The 23,259-nt window shown below is 39.2% G+C and overlaps 1 protein-coding gene across 3 annotated transcripts in view; it reads left to right on the top strand.

Moving 5' to 3' along the window:
• The first annotated feature begins 3,030 nt into the window (after positions 1 to 3,030).
• HOMER2 (homer scaffold protein 2) overlaps positions 3,031 to 23,259 on the top strand; it is a 162,923-nt gene continuing 142,694 nt past the window's right edge. For 2 of the 3 annotated variants that reach the window (XM_069098717.1, XM_069098719.1), the window contains exon 1: positions 3,031 to 3,238. In XM_069098717.1, coding sequence (XP_068954818.1) covers positions 3,234 to 3,238 — 5 coding nt within the window. In that variant the 5' untranslated portion in view covers positions 3,031 to 3,233. The remainder of the gene's footprint in view (positions 3,239 to 23,259) is intronic. The other variant, XM_069098718.1, reaches the window with a different exon arrangement.

A 23,259-nucleotide genomic window follows, 5' to 3' on the forward strand; every position in this document is an offset into this window, starting at 1 on the left:
ATTCTCACTATTCTATGGTGCTCTCACAAACATGAAGACAGGATGGGGTCTTATATACAGAAGGTTGTGGGAGGAATCTAGGGGAGGAGTTTGGGGAGGGTCTTCAGGAGGAGTTAATGAGGTCAATGAGTGATTAAGGGTGGGAAGCCACCTGGAGACTACAGACAAGTGTGGGCTAGGCATGGATCGATATTTTGATAGGCTCAAGGGTTGGAAGTAGATGAACAAAGGAGGGCTAGGCTAGTAACTAGGCTAGAGTTAGTAGTTAGCAGTTAGTAATTAGACTAGAGGTCTGGGCCCAGCCACAATGTAAGGCTTATTGTCTCATGCAGATGCCTCATCAAATGGGAAGATTTAATTAAGAGTCCAAGGGAGGTCCCCAGAGCCTATACCTCATCACCAGTGTTGGAGAAATGTCCAATCTCTTAGAACAACTACAATGTAAAAACTGTATCTTTTGTACCTAACAGATATATTATGAGCACTGCTAATAGTGACTGTGGCCATGATAGAAATCTGACCAGAGGTCCAACCTTTACATTTATTTCTAGTTGTTGAAGCACCCAGGTGACCACATTAAGCATGATCTCTTACAGTTTTGCTCCTGGTGCCTTTTCTGGTGAGGTACATGGAGAAATGATTTGACTACTCTGTAGAGAAGAGAGGCATAAGTAAGCTCTGAAATCCTCACATCATTGACATTTTTAGGATGCCTTTCTGGGATGTATCTTCCTGAAAAACCTGTAGTTTCAAAGAAACACTAAGGGAAAACCATCTCCAGTTGTCCTGATCTATATTTCACCACTGGTCCCAGATGTCTCCAGAGGAGAAAGTGAGACTGGTGTCTTTGTACAGCCTTCCTCTTTTAAATCCAATTCACTTACAAGTCATGGCATCACCTACCTGATGTCATGGTCCTCTTCCAGAACAAAGTACAAACAACTTCTGTGAGTAGAAAATAGGAGCTGCCCCACTGGTGACCCAACTGGAACTGGCCAATTGGGCAACTCTCTCTCTCTCTCTCTCTCTCTCTCTCTCTCTCTCTCCCCCCCTCCCTGTTCACACAGGGAATCATGCTCTGCCCAAAGGAAAGTAAATTCTGATTGCTGAAACCTATTCTTTTCTTTTTTTTGTTTTTTGGAGGGCAATTGGGGTTAAGTGACTTGCCCAAAGTCACACAGCTACTGTGTCAAGTGTCTGAGGCTGGATTTGAACTCAGGTCCTCCTGACTCCAGGGCTGGTGCTCTATTCACTGTACCACCTAGCCACCTCTGTAACCTATTTTTCCTAAGGACCCCACCTTAAAGCCAAATCACTCTGGCTCTCATTGATAGGCCAACAAGAAGTTCCAGGCAACAAGAAGTTCCAAACTTGATCATTGTTTGGGCTCTGATTGATTCAGAGTGAATGTAAATAACAATTGTTTCTGTTTTGGCCTGAAATGTGTAGGATCTTTCCCTCCCAGTTTGATTTTTTTTTTTTTTTGGCTAGGTAAAGAGGCCATTCTCTGCCTCATTTCTTACCTAGCCTTAATCAATTGGGTATTGCCTCAGTCAGACTGAGACCTGTAAAAGGCCAAGGTCTCCCATGGTATCCTAGGCCTTCTCCAGTCATCCAGATCTACATCTCATCCCTGGACCCAGATGGCTCCTGAGGAAAAAGTAAGACTGGTGACTTTGCACAGTCCTCCCTCACTTAAATCCAATTCACTTACATGTCATGCACCACCTCCCAGAAGTCATGGTCCTGTTCAAGAACAAAGGACACATGACAACAACAAGGGAAAAACTTTAGACTAAAGGGATTCAGGAGATCTTGATCTAGAAAAAAGGACACTTTGATTCCATCTTTGTGCATAAGTCAGGCACTACAGCAGATGACCATGCCCTCCATTCCTTAGTAGATGGTTTCATAAATTGCTGTCACAAGCAAGAAAAGAGAAGCAAGGCAGCAAGCAAAGAAAGATGGAAGCAAGGAAAGAAAGAAAGAAAACAAAGCCCTTGACTTGGTAGCCAACTTACTAGTGATGATTTTTTCCCAAGGTAGCTGGACAGATCTTTCCAAAACAGAGGTACAGTTCATTACTGCCAGTACTTTGATGTCTTTTCTTTCCAGCTTCTTACCGGTAGTACCGTAGGTAACAGAGCTTGCACATAGCCTTTAGGAACCCAGGATCATTTCCATGCCATGTGGGGGCAGCGTAAGGCTTAATAAAGATGCTTAATAAATACTTGTTGAAGTTGGTGCATTGCAAAGGTAACAAGAAGGATGAGTACATCAGGAAACCGTGGATCCATCTCCCTATACCACTAACTTAATTGGGCATGTCATAGTCTTTTGAGGGCCTCATTTTCTTCCTTTGTTAAAAAAAATGAATTGGTCTAGATCTAGAAAGGGTTCTTAACCCTTTTTTTTGGCGTCACAGACCTCTTCTCAGGACATTTGTTTTATTGCCTACATTCCTAATGGAAGAAGATGTTAAATTTTATTTAGAGATTGTTGAAAATAAAGATACATTTTTTTTTTCCAATCCAAGCTCACAGACCCTCTGCAATCTATCCAACCACTCCATGGGGGTTTGAGTATCCCAGGTTAAGGACGCCTGGTCTGATAATATTTAAGATTCTTCCCAGTTCTGAAGTTCTGTGGGTCTGAGTATTCCAGACTAGTTGACAGAGGGAGGGATGCCAGTAACCCAGGTGTACAGATAGCCCTAGAGTGAATCTAGTCATTTGGCCGAGGACAGCTGTGAATGAAACCGGGTACGGCGGGGAGGAGGGACGAGTGTGTTTAGCCCGGCAGGGAAACTCCTCCTCTCTCCTTCCTTTCTTTCTCCCTCCACTTAGCAGCTGCCCGGGATGCAGGGTATGGTGCTGGGGCTGGTCCCCAGCTGGGCTTTGGGCGTTCTGGGAGCCCATGCGCACCGCCACTGCCGCCGGGGACTCAAGGTTATGTAAGGAGCGGCGGGAGGGAGAAAGGGAGGAGGCAAAAAGAGGGAGGAGGCGGAGGCAGAGGCGGAGGGAGGGCTCGCCGTCGGAGCTCCCAGCCGCCCCGCCCCCGCCCTTGCCAGGCGGCGGCCCCACAGCCCAGCCGAATGGAGCCGCGCCGGGATTGAGTGGGGCGCAGACTGGGAGCCGCGTGTGCCAAGTTCGGAAGCGGCTGGAGAAGCTCTTCTGCAAGAAGCGAATGCCAGAGAGTCCCGTCGGAGTGGGCGGCCAAGCAAGCCTGCAAAGATGGGGTGAGTGCGGCGCCGGCTCCTCACCACCCTTCTGCCTCTTGCTCCCTGTCTTCTTGCCTCTCCTCTTGCCCCTTCCCCTCCTTCTCCCCCCACCCCAACCATTCTTTCTCCATATACTTCTCACTTTTCCCTCTTCTCTCCTTTCTTCTTCCTTGACTGTTCCCTTTCTCTGTCTCCCTATTTCGGGACTCTCGCCTTCCACTCTCCCCAGTGCCTCTCATAGAGGCACACCGCTCTTCTCAGCTTGGAGCTCGCCGGGCAACCCGGGTCTGAGGGTCACGGTTGGTTCTTCGGCTGGGATCACCCTCTTGGGGGCAGGTTTCTGACCCACCCCTCTGCCTCTTTATAGATCTACCCCCCCCCCCCCCAGTTGCTTCATCCAGTCCCACCCGCCCGGCTTTCTTGAGTAGGCGCTGCGGGGCTCTGGACAGAGCTCGACTGAACCGGGAAGGGGAGCCAAGAGCGGGACTTGCTGGGGGCGGAGAGAGGGGGGCAGAGAATCGAAGTCTGTGGAACCTGGGTGCCCTCCGCCCAGGGCCTCTCAGGAACTGGGAAAGGGGGATGGGGTGGGGGTGGAGCTGTTACTGTAGCGTCCACTTGATGAGTGAGGCATTGCTAGGCAGCCACAGCTTTGGATCTGGACGCATGGGAAAACTGGGTGGGTTTTCCTAATGTCTTTTCTGACATATCGAGCGCCACAAAACTGGCTAGGTGATGATGTGGAGCGGGCTGGGCTGCTGGGGCATTGACTGGATGGGGCCGGCGGGTGTCGGCGCCACTGTGCGCACAACTAGAAAGTTAAGTGGGGAAACACTGTCAATTCTTCGATCTTCTGGAGTCACAGTCTGGTCAAATGAAAGCACAGGTGCTGTGGTGTTTAACGTAGGAGAGTGTAAAGAGTTTTGTTGCTATAATTTCAGTGATTGATTTTATTGCAATCAACATTGAATCATTTATCTGGGAGAAAAAGCACCCTCCGAATTCATAATTATGCACAGCCCTCCCCCCACCCCCCATACGACTCAAACAACTTTGCTTCTAGTCGGAGTTCATTAAGGATGGAGATTCAAAGTGTTAAGCAGACTTGGCTTTGAATGGCAGATTAAGTAAGATTGATTTCACAGGTGTAGCTGGGGTACTTTGATGTTGAATTGACTAATCAGTCTGCGTATACAAACTAATTTAAAAAACCTGTATTTATTTTCAGTTCCTATTTGGTGTATCTGGGTAAGAGCCATGAGTCACACACAGTCAGTCAGCACTGACTACAAAGCACTGTACTACTACGACGAATACCTTCCATTTGTGCAGCAATTAGCTTACACAGCTCCTTCATACATTATCTCCTCTGATCCTTAGAATAACTCTCTGAGGTAGGCAGGGCAACTGCTATTATCCCCATTTGCTAGATGAGGAAACCGAGACTCAGAGTAGTTAAAAGGATTCTCCCAAGATCACAATGCTAGTAAACGGTGGAGTGAGGATGATTGGAATCCAGCTTCTATGATTCTTAGCCCAGCGCTCTTTGCACTGTATCCTGGCTCCCTGTTTAGAAAATGTGGGTAGCTCGATGTTAAAATAGAAGATCAGTTTCCTTCTCCTTTCTGTAATGGGGAAGATAGAGCAAATGCAAGGGAAAAATGCCCCTCCCCCTTACAGTATTATTGGTAAAAGTCTATAAAACATGTATACACACATGTATGCATATATATGTGTGCACACGCAAATATATAAATTATATATATATAAATAGATATACATATGAGACTTTCAGTAGATAGTCCATAAGGCAATTTTGGTCCTTATAGGGACCTCTTTTTTTTTCCCTCTGGGGTAGCCCATTTTTACAACCAGTGTTTCCTCCAGTAGCCTGTGTATCACTTTAGTCCCAAGTTGAAATTCAGTGCGTTTTCCCACAGAAACAATACATGAATGGTGTTTAGAGGCTCTATATTATTATGCCTCCTTTTCTTTCAAGTTTCATAAAGTAGACTGTCAAATAAGGATTATTGTGTATATAAAGTGATAAGAATGGGGCGTTTGAGTGAGGTGAGGTAGGATTTATTAGGAAAGCTTCCTAGGGAAGGGAAGTTTGGTGGTTTTTTTTTTTTTGAGTGGAGTTTGAAGGGAAAGGGAAACTATTTTATGAGGGGAAACATTAAGATTATGAGTAACTGAGATTCTTACAGGTTGATAAACAGTTTGTTTATCCCATTGGTGATTTTTTCCATATATGATAAATGGATTTTTACTCGTGGTTACTTTAGTCAGGAAAACACAGAGTAAATCAGTACTGTGTTTAACTTATATGACCTAGTCATTGCCTCTACACAGTGCAATTGAATAAAGTGCATTTGTGCATTTGGGTTAATGGGTAATTCTCAGTAGGCCCTTGTAGCAGCAAGCACCCCAAGCGTCCTCAGGGTTTGCTTGCCACCACAGGTTCTTGGATCTGCTTTGTTAAAGGAAAGCAACTCAAAATGGGTTAACAAGCTTACTTTAATCAAACATATATCGTTTACCTTGTTCAGGGGAAAAGGTCAGCACCCCGAACTTCAAAGTATACAGGCAGAATTATCAAGACAGAAACAGATCAAGTAGACAGATTTCCAAACTGTCCAACCATTACATCCATACCCAATCAACATCTGGGTTTCAACATCTGGGTTTTTCAAAGGGGGGGGGGCCCTCTGGACAACGGCTTCCCAGAATACAGATCAAATCACAGAACACTTCTCAAAGTGAGCCCCCAAAACAAAGCCTCACATCAGGGCTTATATAGCCTTCTCCTGGCTCAGAGAATGTAACAACCTTATTGACCCACTGGCCAATCAAAAAGTATCTACTGAAAAACAAGCCTCCCACCCTAGGCTTCAGGTGCACTTTAGCCTAGGGGCAGGGAAGATCTTTAAATTTGCATTTCCATTACAGCCCTCAATAGAAAATTGGCTGTATGCTATATATAAAGTTTGTAGTCTAGTTTATATAGTGCATCAGAGAAACTTATAGGATTCTAGAATTGTTTTAGGATATTTGGGGAAGAAGAAAGTGGAAAATTAATCTTCAAATATTGTAAAGTTAGCTGGAATCTAGTACCTAAACCTTCTTTTCTTCAACTTTTCATCTCACCCCCTCAATCATTAAAGTCCTTAAGAGTGGAAAGAAGAGAGTTGCATAGAAATTAAAATGTTCACCAATAAACCCAAGGAAAATGTCAATAAATCATCTTTGCATGTTTGAATTACTAGCAAATTTAAAATAAAATTTTGCCTTGGGCAATTTTTTGAGGCAGAATTTAATTCACTATATTTTAACATCAGATATCAGACGTCATCCATTACTTAGTTATAGGTGAACAGTTGTTTTTAAAAATTCTTCTACTTACCAATACTACCTGCCACCTTCCTCTTCTGGTTGGGCCAAGGTAGAGAGATGGGAAGCAGATGGGTTGGCAATATTTCAAGGTCAAATGGAACATATCTAATTCTTATAGAGAATTTGAGTAGTTGGAAGGGAAAATGGAAAAAAGTGGCCATCTTGAGAAAAAACTGTGACTTTATGTTTTTCATCTTGTATGACATAAAGATTTTGTGAAAATAAACTCTAAGTAAGTTTTAAAAATTCCTTGTCAATATTAAGATGTTTAGGTTTTGCATATTTTCCATTTATCTCCATGAAAGTTACTCCATTTAAAGCTTTAGGTAGATTATCCTTTGAAAAGTCCCTAAGAATTTTTTTAAACTATTATTAGCATTGTAGTGATGTTAATGCTAGCTTGGAAACTGTAATAGCCACCCAGGCTGCTTAGTACTTTTTAAACAGTTTACTAAGCAACTTTAAGCAACCTTGAAGGAAACTAAAACGTACAATGAAATAGTGTTTGGATGGAATTTTCTTTTAATATTATAGTCAGATTTAGAGTTTTCATTGTGGTCTTGTAATTCTTTGAAGACTATTGGCAAGATCTTGACTAATATATTTATATGTTCTTTTTGCTCTGCAACAGAAAAATTTTCTAAAAAGTTTGCTGTTTCTGATTTAGTCAAGTCCATTTTGTTAATTTTTATGGACAAAATCTATTGAATTTGTATATCTTTTACATACACTTTTTTTGGGGGTGGGGAGTTTACCACAGATAGCATTGCAAGTTAAGGATGACATAATCTTGGTTATCTGAAACTATGGGCTTCCTTTTCAGTAATGTGATACTTTACCTACTAACTTTCCTTTAATGCATATTGCTACCCTTTAATTTTCCATTCTTTCCTACATCCAAACATGTGGGATACACTATCGTTATTATTAAAACACTAGAAACAATATCTTTGGTTTTCAAAGAAAATAATAAAGTGATTTTTGTCTTGTTTTGTTGTTGTTCAAGAATACTCACTTTTCTATTTCCTGCAATTAGGAAATAGTATTTCTTTATAGCTTTTTAGTAAATATTAGTTATGTTTCTTACTTTCACCATCACAGGTCATAACAGAATAACGAATGCAGGAATACTCTGCTTAATGTAATAGTCCTGAAGAGTTCTGTGTACATTAAGTTTGTGTCAAGTCAATCAGTAAACATTTACTAAGTGCCTACTGTGTGCCAGGTACTATGCTAAGTGCTGGGCATTTAAAGAAGGTAAAAGACAGCCTTTGCTCTCAGGGAACTCACAATCTAATGAGAGAAACAACATGCAAATAACTACTTCAACCAAAAAATATACAGGCTAAATTGGAAGTAACATAAGGAAGATAGGATTAAGAGGGATTGAGAAAGACTTGCTGTAGAAGGTGGGATTTTGCCTGGGACTTGAAGGAAGCCAGGAGGAGGAGAAAAGGAGGAAGAACATTTCAGGTACGGGGGACAACCATTGACAGTGAAAATTCACAAAATTGGGAGATGGAGTGTCTTGTTAGAGGAACAGTAAGGAGGCTAATGTCACAGAGTATGTGATGGGATAAGAAGTGTAGAGTATAAGAAGACTGGATAACTGGAGTGAAGGGTTTTGAGTGCCAAATAGAGGAGTTTATATTTGTTCCTGGAGGTGATGGGGAACCACTGGAGTTTACTGAGTTAGGATGATGATATGCCCAAAACCATGTTTTAGGAAGATCCCTCTGACAGTTGAATGGAGGATGATCTGATCGGGGAGAGACTCTACCAGCAGACTATTGCAATAATCTAGGTGTGAGGTAATGAGAGCCCAACACAGAGTGGTCTGTGTTCAAGGTACATTCAAGAGATGTTACAAAGGTAAAATTGACAGACTTTGGCAACAGATTGGATGGAGGGGGAGACGTTGAGAGAGAGCAGGAGTATGTGTATATAACCACTCACATTTCATATGATTAAAGGAGCACCATCTTTAAAGGAATTCAGTGGTAATCTTTAGATAAAGGTCAAAGTATTCGCCCATTTCTCGGATGCTTAGTGTCCTTATATTGCTCTCTAGTCATCCAAAGCCCTCAGCTGAGTTGTACCACTCAAATTTGTTTCCCAGAAATATTCCATGTTCCAAAATTATTTCTCCTTTCTCCCTCCAAGGACCAAACTCCCATTATCTCCACTGAATAAATCTCTACTAAATTTTAGAAAGGATAAAAATCTGATTAAAATAATTTAAACTGAAATGCAGTGATTAAAAGCCACCCATCCCTGAGTAGGTGGGGCAGGGTGGTGTTTGAATTTTAAAAGGAGGTTGATTTAAATGAATCTTTGGTAGGTTATATGGAAGACTTGTTTTTGAGCTAGGAGCCTTCTCTTGCTTCTTGTCTATGGCTGCCTCCTCCCATTCCTGACATGCCAGAAGAACAGGAATCAGCAGTTTGGCACCTCATTTCTGAAAGGTTGCCAGTCCCTATTCTAGCCAACTGAATAATGTTGTCCTTTGAAAAGCTATAATCTCTAGTTAAAAAATATGGATAAATCTTGAAAAAATTGTCAAAAATTTCTTTCATTTCTAAAAGGAAGCTAATAGTAAAATTCACTTTGAAAGTGCCCCTTTCATGATATTAAACCATAAAATGTCTTTCTAGACTTAGAAATTATGAAAAATTATATTAGGGATGTTCTAGAAGGTGGCACCTGTTTGACCAGGGGACTGGCCTTAGACAACCTCACTAATGTGCTGTTTTCCCCCATCTATGAATCTATTATCCTGTGTTTAATAGTTGGGGAAGAAAGTCTTTTGTGGAGTAAAATTGCTACCTATTATAGCAGTTAGAAATATTATCATTTGGGCAGTTTCATGCCTGGGTTCATTTTTGTGTATATAGGATAAAGAACGACGATCACTCATCCTGTCGTAGGTGGTTTGGAGGAGTGGGACTATATAATAATGACTAATATTCATTTACCTCTTTTTTCCATATTCTGCACACATCTTAGTGTCATTGTCTTTCTGCTGTAGTTTGGGGATATGGGACTGTTGGTAGCTCTATCCTGGAGATGGCTGAAGTGGGTTGGGATGAGAAATGCCAGGAAATCTCAACATTGGGCTGGGGTTGTACTGACTGTTTGGTTCTTTCTCTGAATCAGAAGATCTTAAGACCCAAATGAGAAATTCAGAAGAAAAAGAGATCCTACATATAAAATCATTTTTGGTTATTATATTGGTTTGAATATAGGGGGCAGTCCTATTTGAGGTCCCTTTAACAGGAACAAAAATGCACATAGGGATATGCTAGAAAATTATATTAATTTTGGAATGCATTGGAAAAAATGTAGACAGTATTATGACCAATATGTTATTTGTTTTTTTTATCCTAATCATAGTAATTCATCCTAAGCATTGAGGTATTATAGTGGTAAAGAGAAGTCTTAGAAGATCTAATTCACAATTATACCACTTATTACTTTATCATTCTAGATGTCATTTACTAAATGGGGGGCAGGGTGGGTAGTGTCAAAGATTAATGATGGTGGTAAACTAGGTCCCAGATGCCCAAATTGTTTCTTCCTATTTGATTAAAACTATCAAGACAAAAAGCAGAATATTATACAAGTTAAAACAGTAGTGAACATAGATGATAAAGCCCTTTACAAACAGAAAGCTCTCTATTAATGTTGCAGAGGAGGCATACCAGGCCCAAAGGCATTTCCTGAGGTACTCAGGAATGACACTTTTCTTCTAAGAAAGGAAAAAAGTGAATTTCCTTAGTGGAGGGGAGAGAGGAAAATTCAAAGCAGTATATATAGAAGGGGACAAAAGGCAAGCTACATTCACTATTTTGATTTTAAAGCAAAGATGGGATTTGTGTTTTTATTTCCTCTCTGCATCTAATTAATTATTCCTGTAGTCTGGATGAGGATCTACAAATTTGTAAAGTGAACTCTCGCAAAAATTCAGAATTTTTTTTGTCAAATGAAAACTTTTTTTTATTTGAAAAGGAGATTTCTTCATTCATTTTCAGCACCTTATACTTGGCATATAAAGCATGAAATGAGCTACAGTAGAGCAGTATTAATATAATGAAAAAAAACGTTTATCCAAGATCTTTTTAGATTAGAACAATTTTAGTGCCAGTCAAATGCTCTCTTTATATATCTTGATTATATGCTTTAATTTTTCAGATATTTTAAGACAGTTTTTTTAATATCTCTCTCCTTCCTCCTCCCCTCTTCAAGTCTTCCTGTTTCCTGGTTAACTTTCCCCAGTTCTCTCAACAGTTTGGAGAAATTGAGTCTCAAGTATGTTACAATCTATTTTCTTGTACTTTAAGTACAGCTTATTATCTAAATGTTCAGTACCTGGAAACTATAACCTGTGCCACTGAGTTGTATTTATAGGTTTTGGAGGTGAGTACTGGGATTTTGAACCAGCTGTTGTGTATTTCTTAGCAGGGTATATGTTGTGTGGGAAGTTTGTTAGGGTTGAAGATTCTGCTGAATGCATGATTAAGTCTCCTGCAGCTCTACCTTCCAGAGCTGTTAGTCATATTGTATCACTCTGGCAGATAGAATTTATTTAAACTATATTTTGGAATTAGTTTGTTAGAATATAAATATGCTTGTGGGGGAACACACTTAGAATGGTTGTCAAAGAACTAAGGAGAGTTCTATTCATAATACTGCTTGGTAGTCTGACTATAATTCATCTGAGCAACAAGAGAACCTGACTTCAAATGACTTCCCCTGCTTCTCTTGCCCCTGTACAAACAAAAACAAAAAACTTTGGCCAGGCATTATAAAGAACATTATGAACAGCAAGCACAATTGCACAGTGGAACAGGGTCCCAGAGAAGGATGACAGGACCCTTTTTATGGTGGAGCCAGTGTCCCCAGTAGATTGGGAGTTACCTGTTGAATTCTTACAGTCTTAAGTCTTACAGTGCAGATCTACACTATGCATGAGACAGGAGTATGAGGTGGCTACTAAAAAGCTTTCCTGATGTTTTTTTTTTGGAGCGTGGCTGTAATTTCATTAACACAGGTACTTTCCAGTGAGGAAACTCCCTCAACTAATGCAGATCAGCACCAGCTCTGCACCTGACGAATCTTACAGTTGCTTGGGGGCACTGAGGAGTGCATTGAGTGCCTGACCTGGAGTTAGGAAGCTTTGAGTTCAAAACCAGCCTCAGACACTTAGTAACTGTAGCAACTGCATCTTCAGTTGTATCAGTGTCCACAAAGGACATATCATGATCATCATTTCTGACATGAACCTGAAAGAAGATAACAGCTTCTATCAGTAGCCATTTGTGACTGTCATTCATAGATTTGTCCAAATCCTTTTGAAGTCCTTTTGTTTCCTGCCAGTGGCTGGGTAATGAGTTCTGTGCCACCAAATTAGGGTAATGAATTCTCTGAGTTCCTTACCTGATTGTGGCAAGTAGATATGTTGACTTTAGGTGAGAGAATGAGAATTAACCATTATGTGGTTAACCATTATGTGCTGTTAGATGGGATTTGAAGTCTTATTTGTTCCCAATTTTGCTTGTAATCAACATCCAAATTCTTAAAAACTTTATCAGGTGGCTAGGGGGTGTAGTGGATAGAGTATTGGACCTGGAGTCAGCAATCGCTGAGTTCAAATCCTGCCTTAGATACTTATTAACTGTGTGACTGTAAATCACTTACCCTCCATTTACTTCAGTTTTCCCATCTGTAAAATGGGGCTAATAATAGCACCTGCCTTCCAGGATCGTTTTGAGGATCAAATGAAATAATTATAAAGCACTTGGCATAGTGCCTGGCACATAGTAAGTGCTATATAAATGTTAGCTATTATTAAGTCTAATGAATTGTTCATTTGAGGTATATACTTATTTTTTGTTATGTGATTTCTCACATAATAGAGGTACAGAATAGAAAGGTTTCATCTTTTTTCTAATAAATTAAACTGCACAATAGTGACCAGGAATGAATGACCCACCTTTCCTTTTATAAGCCTGACTTAATTACTCAAGTGAATCTTTGCATTCTTATTGATGTCGACATTCTTTTTTCTCCAGAGATGCAAACCATAAGTCATACACACCTGCTCAAATATGAATGCCTCAAATATATCCTGTGTGGACCTGTCTTTTTTTTTTTATCATGTGATCTAGTTAGTGACTTCATTAGACACTCTGATGTACTAAAAGAACTTATTTGAATCTTTCTTTAAAATGTAGAAAATTGCAAGTCCTCTTGGTGATTCTGAAACAGAAATAGTAAGAATTGATACTTGTTCCTTTTATTTATCTGTTTGTTTATTTAGTTTGTGGAAATGAAAGTGAAAAGGAAGGAACATTAGATTCAACACCACAACCCAAAAAGGGCAGCAGAGGAGAGAGATAATTGTATCATCAGATAGTTCTTAGTGGGCATCTATTCTAACCCCCTCCCCCCCTCAAATCACAAGAAACCTGCAACTCAGAGTTAAATGATACATAACCTTGGTTATATAGCTAGTAAGTGTTGGAGGCCAGTTTTGAACCTGGGTTTTCTGGACTCCTAGTCTAGATCCCTTTTGCATGCTGCCTCATTGTGAGGGCTGATCAAACATGCCTCATGATCAAACATGAAATATTAGTTTAATAAGTTGTGGGAATTTGTAATAATAATACTTCTCATTTATATAGCTTTGCAAAGCATTTTCCTCATAAAACCCCATGAAACTGTTAGTACAATTATTACCCATTTTGCAAATGTGAAACAGACTCAGAGAGGTTAAGGGACTGAAATTTTGGACTTGATCTCCAAATCCATTGATCTGTACACTACATTACACTTACTACCTCTTCTCTCTTACTATCAGTGTCAATCATTTACACAAGAACCTATTTACTTATCCATAAAATGGGGATGATACTTCATAAAGTTGTGGTGAGATCAACTAGGATAATCTATGTCAAAGCACTTGGACATATTATTCATTATGGCAAAATAATATATGCTTATCATCCTGGTATCCAAATTGGAGAATAAAGGACAGTTAGCATACCTCGAACAAAGACTATTCTCTTTTTTCTCTCTTCCTTCCCCCGCCTTCCCCTGAAATCATACATAAAGTTCTTTTGCAAGTAGAGTGCTTATATAATTGGGGGATTGATGATACTTTAGGAGAATTGTGGATCATTCTGTTTATTAAGTATTTTTTTTCTGGTGTGTGTATGCACGTGTCTGTGTCTGTCTGTCTGTGTCTTCTCTAGTGAGTGGTTTTATTATTAGTAGACTTGCATTAGTAAAAGATTGCCTATCCTCTTAGATTTCCTTATTTTTCTTGTTTGAAAAATAAACAATATCAGATATTTTCAGGCTAAGGTCCTCCTTAGGGAAGCCTACCAAGTAGAAATGTCTCTCTGGAATTAAGAAATCCCTACTGGAATACTGAGGTCTGAAGTTCTCTCTGTTCTAGAAACCTGGCAGCTGAGTTTTCTTGAGCAGAGTAGGATGTGGAATTAAGGATAGGGGATGTCCAAGTATAAATGGATCACTATTTGAACTGTGTGAAACAAGCTTTGTGTTGGAAGTTAGGATAGATGTTCCTAATTCAAGGGAAGATATAAAGTTGTGTCTCTATGAGAAGGACCAGTCACTTTTAATTTTGCCTCAATTTATTCCTCTGTAAAATTAATTAAACATTTTTAAAGTCAGGCACTGTGTTAAGTGCTAGCAATCCAACTAAGCAATGTTGTATGCAGTAGCAGCAATACTGTTTTAAGAACAACTTTTATGTGAATAAGTCATTTTGACTATTATAAGTACCCAAATTAACTACAAAAGACCTATGAAGAAGGATGCTATCTGCATCCAGAGAAAAAATCTGATAAATTAGAAGTATATATAGAATGCTTTTACACACACACACACACACACACACACATTTGTGTTAATGGTAGCCATCTTTAGGGTGTGGGGGAGGGAAGAAAAAGAAAAAAAAAGAAATTCACATGACAACTTTGTTATATATTTAAAAGGAATAGTAAGTTGTACATAATAGACTTGCAGTTTCATGTACAATCATTTTTTAAAAATTATACTATGTTATAGAAATACTTTATTCCATAAATTATAAAAAAGAAAAGTACTGCGGATCCAGAGACAAAAGCTAAACAGTCCCTGGCCCTTAAGAAGTTTTCATTCTACTGTTGGAGACAACATGTACATGTGTGTATCAGATACATATGAAACAGATAAGGTAACCTTAGATGAGAAGTCACTAGCAGCCAGGTGAGTGACCAAGAAAGTCCTTCTGCAGAGTGATGCTAGTTTGATTTCTTAAAGGAAATCAGGGATTCTAAGAAGCAGAGGTGATGAGAGTACATTCCAGGAATGGGGGAGAGATGGTGTGTGTGTGTGTGTGTGTGTGTGTATTTATAACAGCAAGACCAGTATGGTTGGACCATATTGGACTCAGATACTTATCTGAGGAGGAGAGCAAGGAGAGGTAGGAAGGGATTAGGCTGTAAAGTGCTATGCCAAGCAGAAGAGTTTATATTTGGTTCTAGAGATAAGAAGATGCCCCTAGAATTTTAATAACATGGTCAGACCTGTTCCCTAGGAAAATCCCCTTGGCAGATGAATTGGAACAGGGGGAGACTTGAACCTGGAGAACAATGAGAATGCTATTACTATAGTTCAGGTAAGAAGCAGTGAGGAGTGAGAACTTAAAGAAAGAGGACTTACTATGCAAGAAGTATGGTGGATAGAATCAAGATTTGGTAAATGATTGGCTAAGTAGTTGGGGATGACACCAAAGATTTGAACCTGGGTTACTGGAAGGATGCTGGTGCCCTTGATTATAGTAGAAACAATATTGGTCCTGTTGGTGTTTTCTGGGGATGTGATAGAAATGAGATTTTTACTACCTCACTGCATGTTTTTGTTATCCAAAACCTTATGGTATCAGGAGTTCAATTATGCACTATTTCCTGAAGTCTCGTAGAAAGAGGATTGAATTGAGACATGGGAGCACTACGAGAATAGAGAATACCAGCTCTGCTAGATTGTAACTTTGGTCAAGTTGTTTTTCCAGGGACTCGAGTTTCTTCATATGTAAGGTGGAGTTTGGCACAGTGGATAGAGTGCTGGGCCTCAAGTCAAAAAGACTTATCTTCCTGAGTTTAAAACTGGCTTTATACACATCTACCTGCATGACCCTAGGCAAGTCACTTAACATTGCCTCAGTTTTTCCTCTTCTGTAAAATGAGCTGGAGGAGGAAATGGAAAACCACTATAGTATCTTTGCCAAGAAAACTCCAAATGGGGTCACAAAGAATGGGACAGGACTGACCAACAACAAAAAGGTGGAGATTGCAATCCTTGTCCTCTATTTGCTTTACTGGAATAGTATTTATCAGTGTAACTCTCAAAGTGAATGAGTTTTTCTCTTTCTCAGTGACAGAATCAGACCCACTAAGTTTAAATGAGAACCTCAGCAGCAGAGAATGATCTGATTATCACATTTTGGTTTTCTAGTTACTCTTCTTCCAGCCAGCAATTTCACCAGTGATTTTCCCTGGGAAGTAATCATCTAAAAACAATTTGAAGTGGAACCACACACAGTCTGAATGAAATGGAACCTCCATGTGGTACTACTTCAAGGATAGAACCTTAAAAAAAAACCCACTTGGTTTTTATTAATTTCAGTTGTTCTAAGATCGTTGCATAAGTGAAGAGGTATATCATGTTCTGAAATAATGAAATTGAGTACAACATGAATGACAACATGGGCCATGGAAACTCTTTAGCATTCTAAATTGTATATTCAGCTGCTTTACTAAAGGCCAATCAGACTACTGACACAAAGTTAATATTGTTTAAAGTATCTTCCTTAAAGAACTTGGAGAAGTTAGGTGCCTATTTGGAAGTAAGATTAAAATAAGAAAAGGAAGAATAATAATTGAATGAAAATTTTCACTACATCCATCAATCCTTTAATGCCAGTCTTGTACATTTTTTAGTGTGCTTTCGTTTTCTTCTCACCTGACTGCCCAAATGAAATGACTGTATCTTTAGTTCTGTCCTATATCCTAATTACCACAATAATATTGGCATTGATCTTTGCACTTTGGGGAACTTCCAGAAAAATCCAAGAAAACAATGTTTACCTTCTTTCTGATTGAGTAGTCTTTTTCATCAAGTTATCTAGAGTAGGGTCATACAGAGAATTTTAAAAATTAGATTGTTATTCACAAAAGGGTAAGGATCACATTATCACTTGGGTCACAAATGACCACTTTGGGGACCTGACCTTTGTTAAAGGCTTCAGGTGGGTGAGTATGCTACTTCTAATACTTTATAAACTTAATAACTAGAAACAAAAATAATCTAATAAACATACAAAAAAGCAAGGGGCAAAAATCTTACCCTAGACATTTAACCTTTAATAAGGCCAAACAGAATGAATTGACAAATTGAAAACAAACTAGGGAAATGCTTTTGTTCTCTTCCCTTTCATGCCTACATGAATTTCTACTGCCTTTGGCCATGTTTTCCTGTTTCTTTTGTTAAATATTGTTGTTAGTATATATACACTTGTAATTTTATTAATTTGATTTGCTATTATGTTGTATAGGTCTTTCAGTATTCCTTTATATATTTCATATTTACAATTTTAATAGTATAATATTTCATTATATTAAGAAAACAATTTATTCAACCATTTCTAATTGTTAGCCATTGTCCATTATCCAGAACCTCAGCAATCATGCTACCTTGAAATTTATGTACAATATTGATGAACTTCTCTGGGCAACCAAATTTTGACATAATTTTTCATAAGTCTTAACGGCCAACAGTATCAAAGGCCTTGGTCAGATCTACAAATGTTGTGTACAGACCTCTGTTCTGCTCCTGGCATTTCTCCTGGAGTTGTCGGGCAGCCAACTCCGTATCAACTGTTCCTTGGCCCTTTCTGAAGCCACACTGGCTCTCAGGTAGATGACCATCTTCCAAGTGAAGGATCAGCCTTATTAAGGAGGACTCTGGCAAGAATCTTGCCAGCAATGACTAAGAGAGAAGACCCTCTGCCCCGCATTGTCACAGGACAATCTATTTCCTTTACCTTTATAGAGCCTTCCTAGTCACCAGTGGAGTGAAACAAGGCTGTGTGTTTGCTCCCATGCTTTTTAGCATGATGTTTTCAGCTATGTTGTCAAATACTTTCAATGAGGATGAGCATTGGCATCAAGGTTAGTTACCACACTGATGGTAAAGTCTTCAATTTGAAAAGGCTACAAGCCAAGATCAAAGTAGAGGGAGTGTTGGTGCATGATTTTCTGTTTGTAGATGATTTGTGCACTCAAAGCAGCCTCTGAAGCTGAGATGCAACAAAATATGGATCAATTCTCAGCTGTTTGTGCTAATTTTGGCCTAACAATTAACATCAAGAAAACACAGGTGCTTCATCAGCCACCACCACACCATCCATACTCGGAACCATCAGTTACAGAAAATGGAGAAGTTTGGAATGCTGTAGACAAGTTCACTTATCTTGGTAGTGTACTTTCCAGGGATGTACCAGAGCTAGCTCAGTGTTTGGGAGGCTCTGAAGGAAGGTGTGGGAGAGGAGGTATTAGACTGACTACCAAACTGAAGGTCTACAGAACCATTGTGCTGACCTCATTGTTGTGTGCCTGTGAAACCTGGACAGTCCACCAGCGCCATGACAGGAAACTGAATTGCTTTCATTTCAATTGTCTGAGGAAGATTACGAAGATCACCTGGCAGAATAAGGATAAGGAGAAGACACTGAGGTCCTTACTCGATCTAAACTGCCAAGCATTCAAACTCTGCTTCGGTGTATGCAACTCTGATGGGCTGGCCACGTTGTTCAAATGTGAAACGTATGCTTGCCAAAAAGACTGTTTTGTGGAGAACTTGAAATAGGTCAGGCATTCACATGGTAGTCAGAAGAAGCGATACAAGGACACTCTCAAGGTCTTTCTCAAGAACATTGGAATTGATTGTGTGATATGGGAGACACTGTCACAGGACTGCTTAGCATGGCATGTCCACATCAGTGAAGGTGTTGTGCTCTATGAGCAAAGCAGAATTCAAGCAGCTCAAAGGAAATGAAGGATGCGCAGATTTGGAGATTCTACCCCAAATGTTCACACAGACTATTTGTGCCCTATACCCCACCTGTGGCAGAGCATTCCGAGCTTGTATTGGTCTGATCAGCCAGAGTCGGACATGTTGAAACTTAACTTTAGCATAGTGATGTCGTTTTGGTCCTCTTTGAGTACGAAGGAAAACAACCAACCAACCAACCAGTTGTTAGCCATATAGGAGCAGCTAGGTAGTACAATGGGTAGAGTGTTGAGTATGGAGTCAGGAAGGCCTAAATTCATATCTAGCTTCTGATGCTAATTAGCCGTGTGACCCTGGGCAAGTCACCTAATCCTGTTTGCCTCAGTTTCCTCATCTGTAAAATGAACTGGAGAAGGAAATGGCAAACCACTCCAGTGTCTTTGCCAAGAAAATCCCAAATGGGGACATGAGGAATTGGACAAGACTAAAAAAAATAAAGACTCAACAACAATAGTTTGTTTTCTTATTTTTCCCTGTCTGTTGTGTGTAGAGAAGATATAAATGGCTTTTGTACACATAGGTTCTTTTTATAATGTTTCTGGCACGGAGTCCTACCAGTAGAATGTCTGGATCTAAGGATATATTATGTTTTGTGACTTGTTATATATCACCAAATGGCTTTCCAAAATGTTTGTATTTATCGGTACTTTTATCAGGAATTTATCTGAGTTCCTCTTTTCATACAACACGACTAACAATAAATATTGATAGTTTTTTGCTCTTTTTGCCAGTCAGGTAGATAAATCATAAAATTGTCTTGGCTTTCATTTCTTTGATTATTAAGGCGTTTGAGGACTTTTTTTTCCTATGTGGTTAAGTTTGTATTCTCTCCTTTGATAATTGGCTTCATTCATTTGACAACTGAATTTATCTTAGGTACTTCAGTTCCTTATAGATTCCAAATGTCAGACCTTTGTTTTACATATTGACTATAAATCTTTTTCCCTCAATCTATTTTCCTTTTAATTCTGTAGATGCTGCTTTTTGCTATGCAAAATCCTTTTGTCTTTGTATAATTAAATCCCAGCGATTTTGGCTCTAGGGATATCTTCTGCTCCTTTTATGGTTAAAAATAACCTTCTACGTTATAGCTGTGACAAATATATTCTTCCCTAGGAGTCTTCTTAGTATATAATCCCCTTTCTCCTATTTCTTCCCACTTCAAAGTGTCAAGATCCTCCAAAGATCCCTTTATTATAGTCTTTCCTTTTTCAGGAAGAAGTAAACAGCATGGTGGGACTGGGACAGGTATGTTTCACACTACTCTACATATCCTATTTCTATACTGTCTGGTACCTGGTTCTGTCGAAAACCAAAAACAAACAAAAATGAGGAGAAGAGAAAGAAGAGGAAGAGGAAAGTTTCTTTTGACATCCAAGGGAGTTGCTTAGTAGCACAGGAACAAATCCATGTGCATGGCAAGCATTGTTATGCTGAAAAGGGATGAAAATGAAAGCATGAAAGCAGTTTCCTGGATAGCCTCGGTCTTCCCAGATCCAAGGAAGGGGATGACTCAATCATGTTACTGTATTACTGTCTGTAGTACCCTTTTGAGAGGCACTATAAAAAGTGGAAAGAGTCCTACTCTGGGTTTCAGGAGACTAGGGTATAGTCTTGAAAGAATGTTAAAATTGGGGGTAATAAGAGGATTATCATTTGAGGTCTAGAAGGGACATTAGAGGTCATCTAGTTCTGTGGTGTTAAAGTCAAATAGAAACAAATCTCTGCAGGCCACATTAACTTAATAAACCACAAGCTAACATTATCTATGTTGTATTGAATATTTTGTTAAACATTTCCCAATTACTTTTCATTCTGGTTCCTGGGTATTCCAGAGTTTTGCAGATCTCAAGTAGCTAGGTGGGAAGTTTAATGCCTTTGATAAATCCAACTCCTGTCATTTTATAGGTGAGGAAACTGAAGCCCACAGAAGTTATAACTTGTTTAGGCCACACATATAGTAAATGGCAGAAACAGGATTTGAACTTGGGTCTTCAATTCCATATTCAATTCCCTTTCCATTCTAGCACACTGTACTTAATTCACTGAACCTCCAAGTGTCCCATTTGTAAAATAGGAATGATAATAATAGCTAGCATTTATATAATGTCTACTATGTCTCATACACTGTGCCAAGTGCTTTGTAAATATTTCATTTGATCCTTTTTTTACAGTTGAGGAAACTGAGGTTAAGTGACTTGCCCAGGATCATACAGCTAGTAAGTGTCTGAGGCCAAATTTGAACTCATGTCTTCCTGACTCCATATATCCAATGCTTCCTTTACTTATCACACTGTACTTAACCTCTCTGCACCCCCAGGTGCCTCATTTATGGGCATAATAAATTATGCATATGGGATAATAAATTATGCATATGCTTTGGAGGCTAGAGGCTGGACCAGGTAAGGTACTGATAACCTTTTTAACCCAAAGATTTATCTTGCTTGTTATTCGCTTGATCAGACTTAGAACAGTAGCTTAAAAAAAAAAAGAGTTCACTTCAGTGAAGACTTCACTGTCTTCAGATTCTAAGATATGATTGTGTTTAAGCCAAAGGATCAAGGATAACATGGTAACATTTCTTTGAGCTGAAAGAAATGCTTCTTTTCACACCTTCTCATAAGCCTGGTTTTTGAGTTGGATGGCTTGGGCTAATAACTCTCCTGCTTATTAACTGGGGGGTCATGGGCAAGTAATTTAATCTCTCTGGGCTTTAGTCCCTTCTTTGAAAAAGTTGATTTAAACTATATGGTCTCTAAGGTATCTTGAAACTCTAAATTCTGTAATCCCATTTTTATGTTTTCCCTTGATCTACCAGTTTGTGTGTGTGTGTGTGTGTGTGTGTGTAAGGGATGAGGTTAGTCTCCTATAACTTATTTTTGATGAATCATTGCTCTCTCATGGTGATTACTGCTTCCATTTCTGAAAAAAAAAATGCTTATTGACCGTTCTTTTAATAAAGTATTCTTGACTTTTGCCAGGTATCATTCATGTTTGTCATATAGGTTGAATCATCTGTATTCTTATTTTTGAAAGTTAGAACATTTTTTCCTCTCTAGTCCTGTTGCAGTGCTCCCATTCTTCAAATTTGTTCAAGGATTTTTGAGAGTAATTTAGCAATCCTACCCACCATCTCTTTCAATACACTACAGTGTAGTTCATCTGTCCTGGTGACTTGGACTTACTGCCAAGTAGTCAGAATCAGAGTGGTCATCTAGTCCTGCTCCCATCTGAAAAAGTATCTCTCTGCAACATGTCCAACAAGTGGTCATCCAACCCTGACTGAAGACCTTCAGGGAAAGGAAGTCCATTTCCTCCCAAGGCAGTCCATTTTCCTTTTGGGAAGCTGCTAAAGTTTTTTCCTTGTGTCAAGCCTAAATTTGTCTCTTTGCAATTTCTACCTCCATCTATAACTTCCACTGTCTGAGCAGAGATGGAAAGGTAATTTAATTTACATTTTGTGAATTGATTTAATTCAGCATTTGATGGTTTAAATGGTTAAAAAAAAATCTCCAGAAGTTCATTATTAAAAAGTCAAAGAACACTTCCTTAAACTTGTTCAGAAGGGATACCTGTTCCCAAATGGAGAAGATAATCAATAAAAACCAAACAAACCAGTCACCCAAGCCAGGCATTTTAGACAAGGAGAACCTGTAACTTTTGTTATTTGAATGTCTTGGTAGCTTGTAGGCTTGCAAGAATAGGAAAACCCCAAGGGAATTTTGGTCCTGTGTTTATTCTTGCAACTTATGAAGCTAAAGCAGTCTTTACAGAAACAGTGGTATTAAAAATAAAATTGTGATAGGCTAGTCAACCCCAAGACATTCACACAATTCAGGTGACAGCATGTTCTGTGCTGCCTGATAAGTAATGTGTACTGCTAAAGGAAGTTTGGGAGTTGACTTAATAACTGTGACTTTTTCCCATTTCGTGTGTGTGTGTGTGTGTGTGTGTGTGTGTGTGTGTGTGTGTGTGTGTGTGTTCCACATTGGCATTGCTTCCCAAAGACAAATATTTTGAAGTTTGAGATTGAATTTGAGGCATTGAATTTCTTTTGGGGTCCAATGTAGATAGGAAATGTTTTGAATAAAGATAGGAAAATATTGCTCTAACAAGCTTGGAACATCAATAGTTACATTGTATAATAATAATAGCTATACACAATTTTTTTTAAGAGGAAAGCTCTTTTTTGTTACATAAAGCAATTGTGTATATTGTATTATAAGGAGAGGGAGAGGTGATAGAAGATTGTGCAGCAAAAGGAATGTTTTTCTACAATTCCTTCCTTTGACAGGAGAGAAAAGGGACCAAAGTTGTGAAAAGTTTCATAGATGCTCAGATGCAGTAGATTATATCAGCTGGCTTTGCAGAATTATTTACACATTTTTTGGTAATATTTGTTACAAGGTAAGTCTAATTAGGCAAGAAACTAGAGAGGCATATTCTGAAATGGATATGATATAAAAACAAAGGGCATCAATAATCCTTCACATCCTCTCCCTCTCCCC

This window comes from Petaurus breviceps, unplaced genomic scaffold (genome assembly GCF_028583685.1).
Source record: "Petaurus breviceps papuanus isolate PSGF00001 unplaced genomic scaffold, PetGlider_PUasm1.0 37, whole genome shotgun sequence".
NCBI lineage: Eukaryota > Metazoa > Chordata > Mammalia > Diprotodontia > Petauridae > Petaurus > Petaurus breviceps.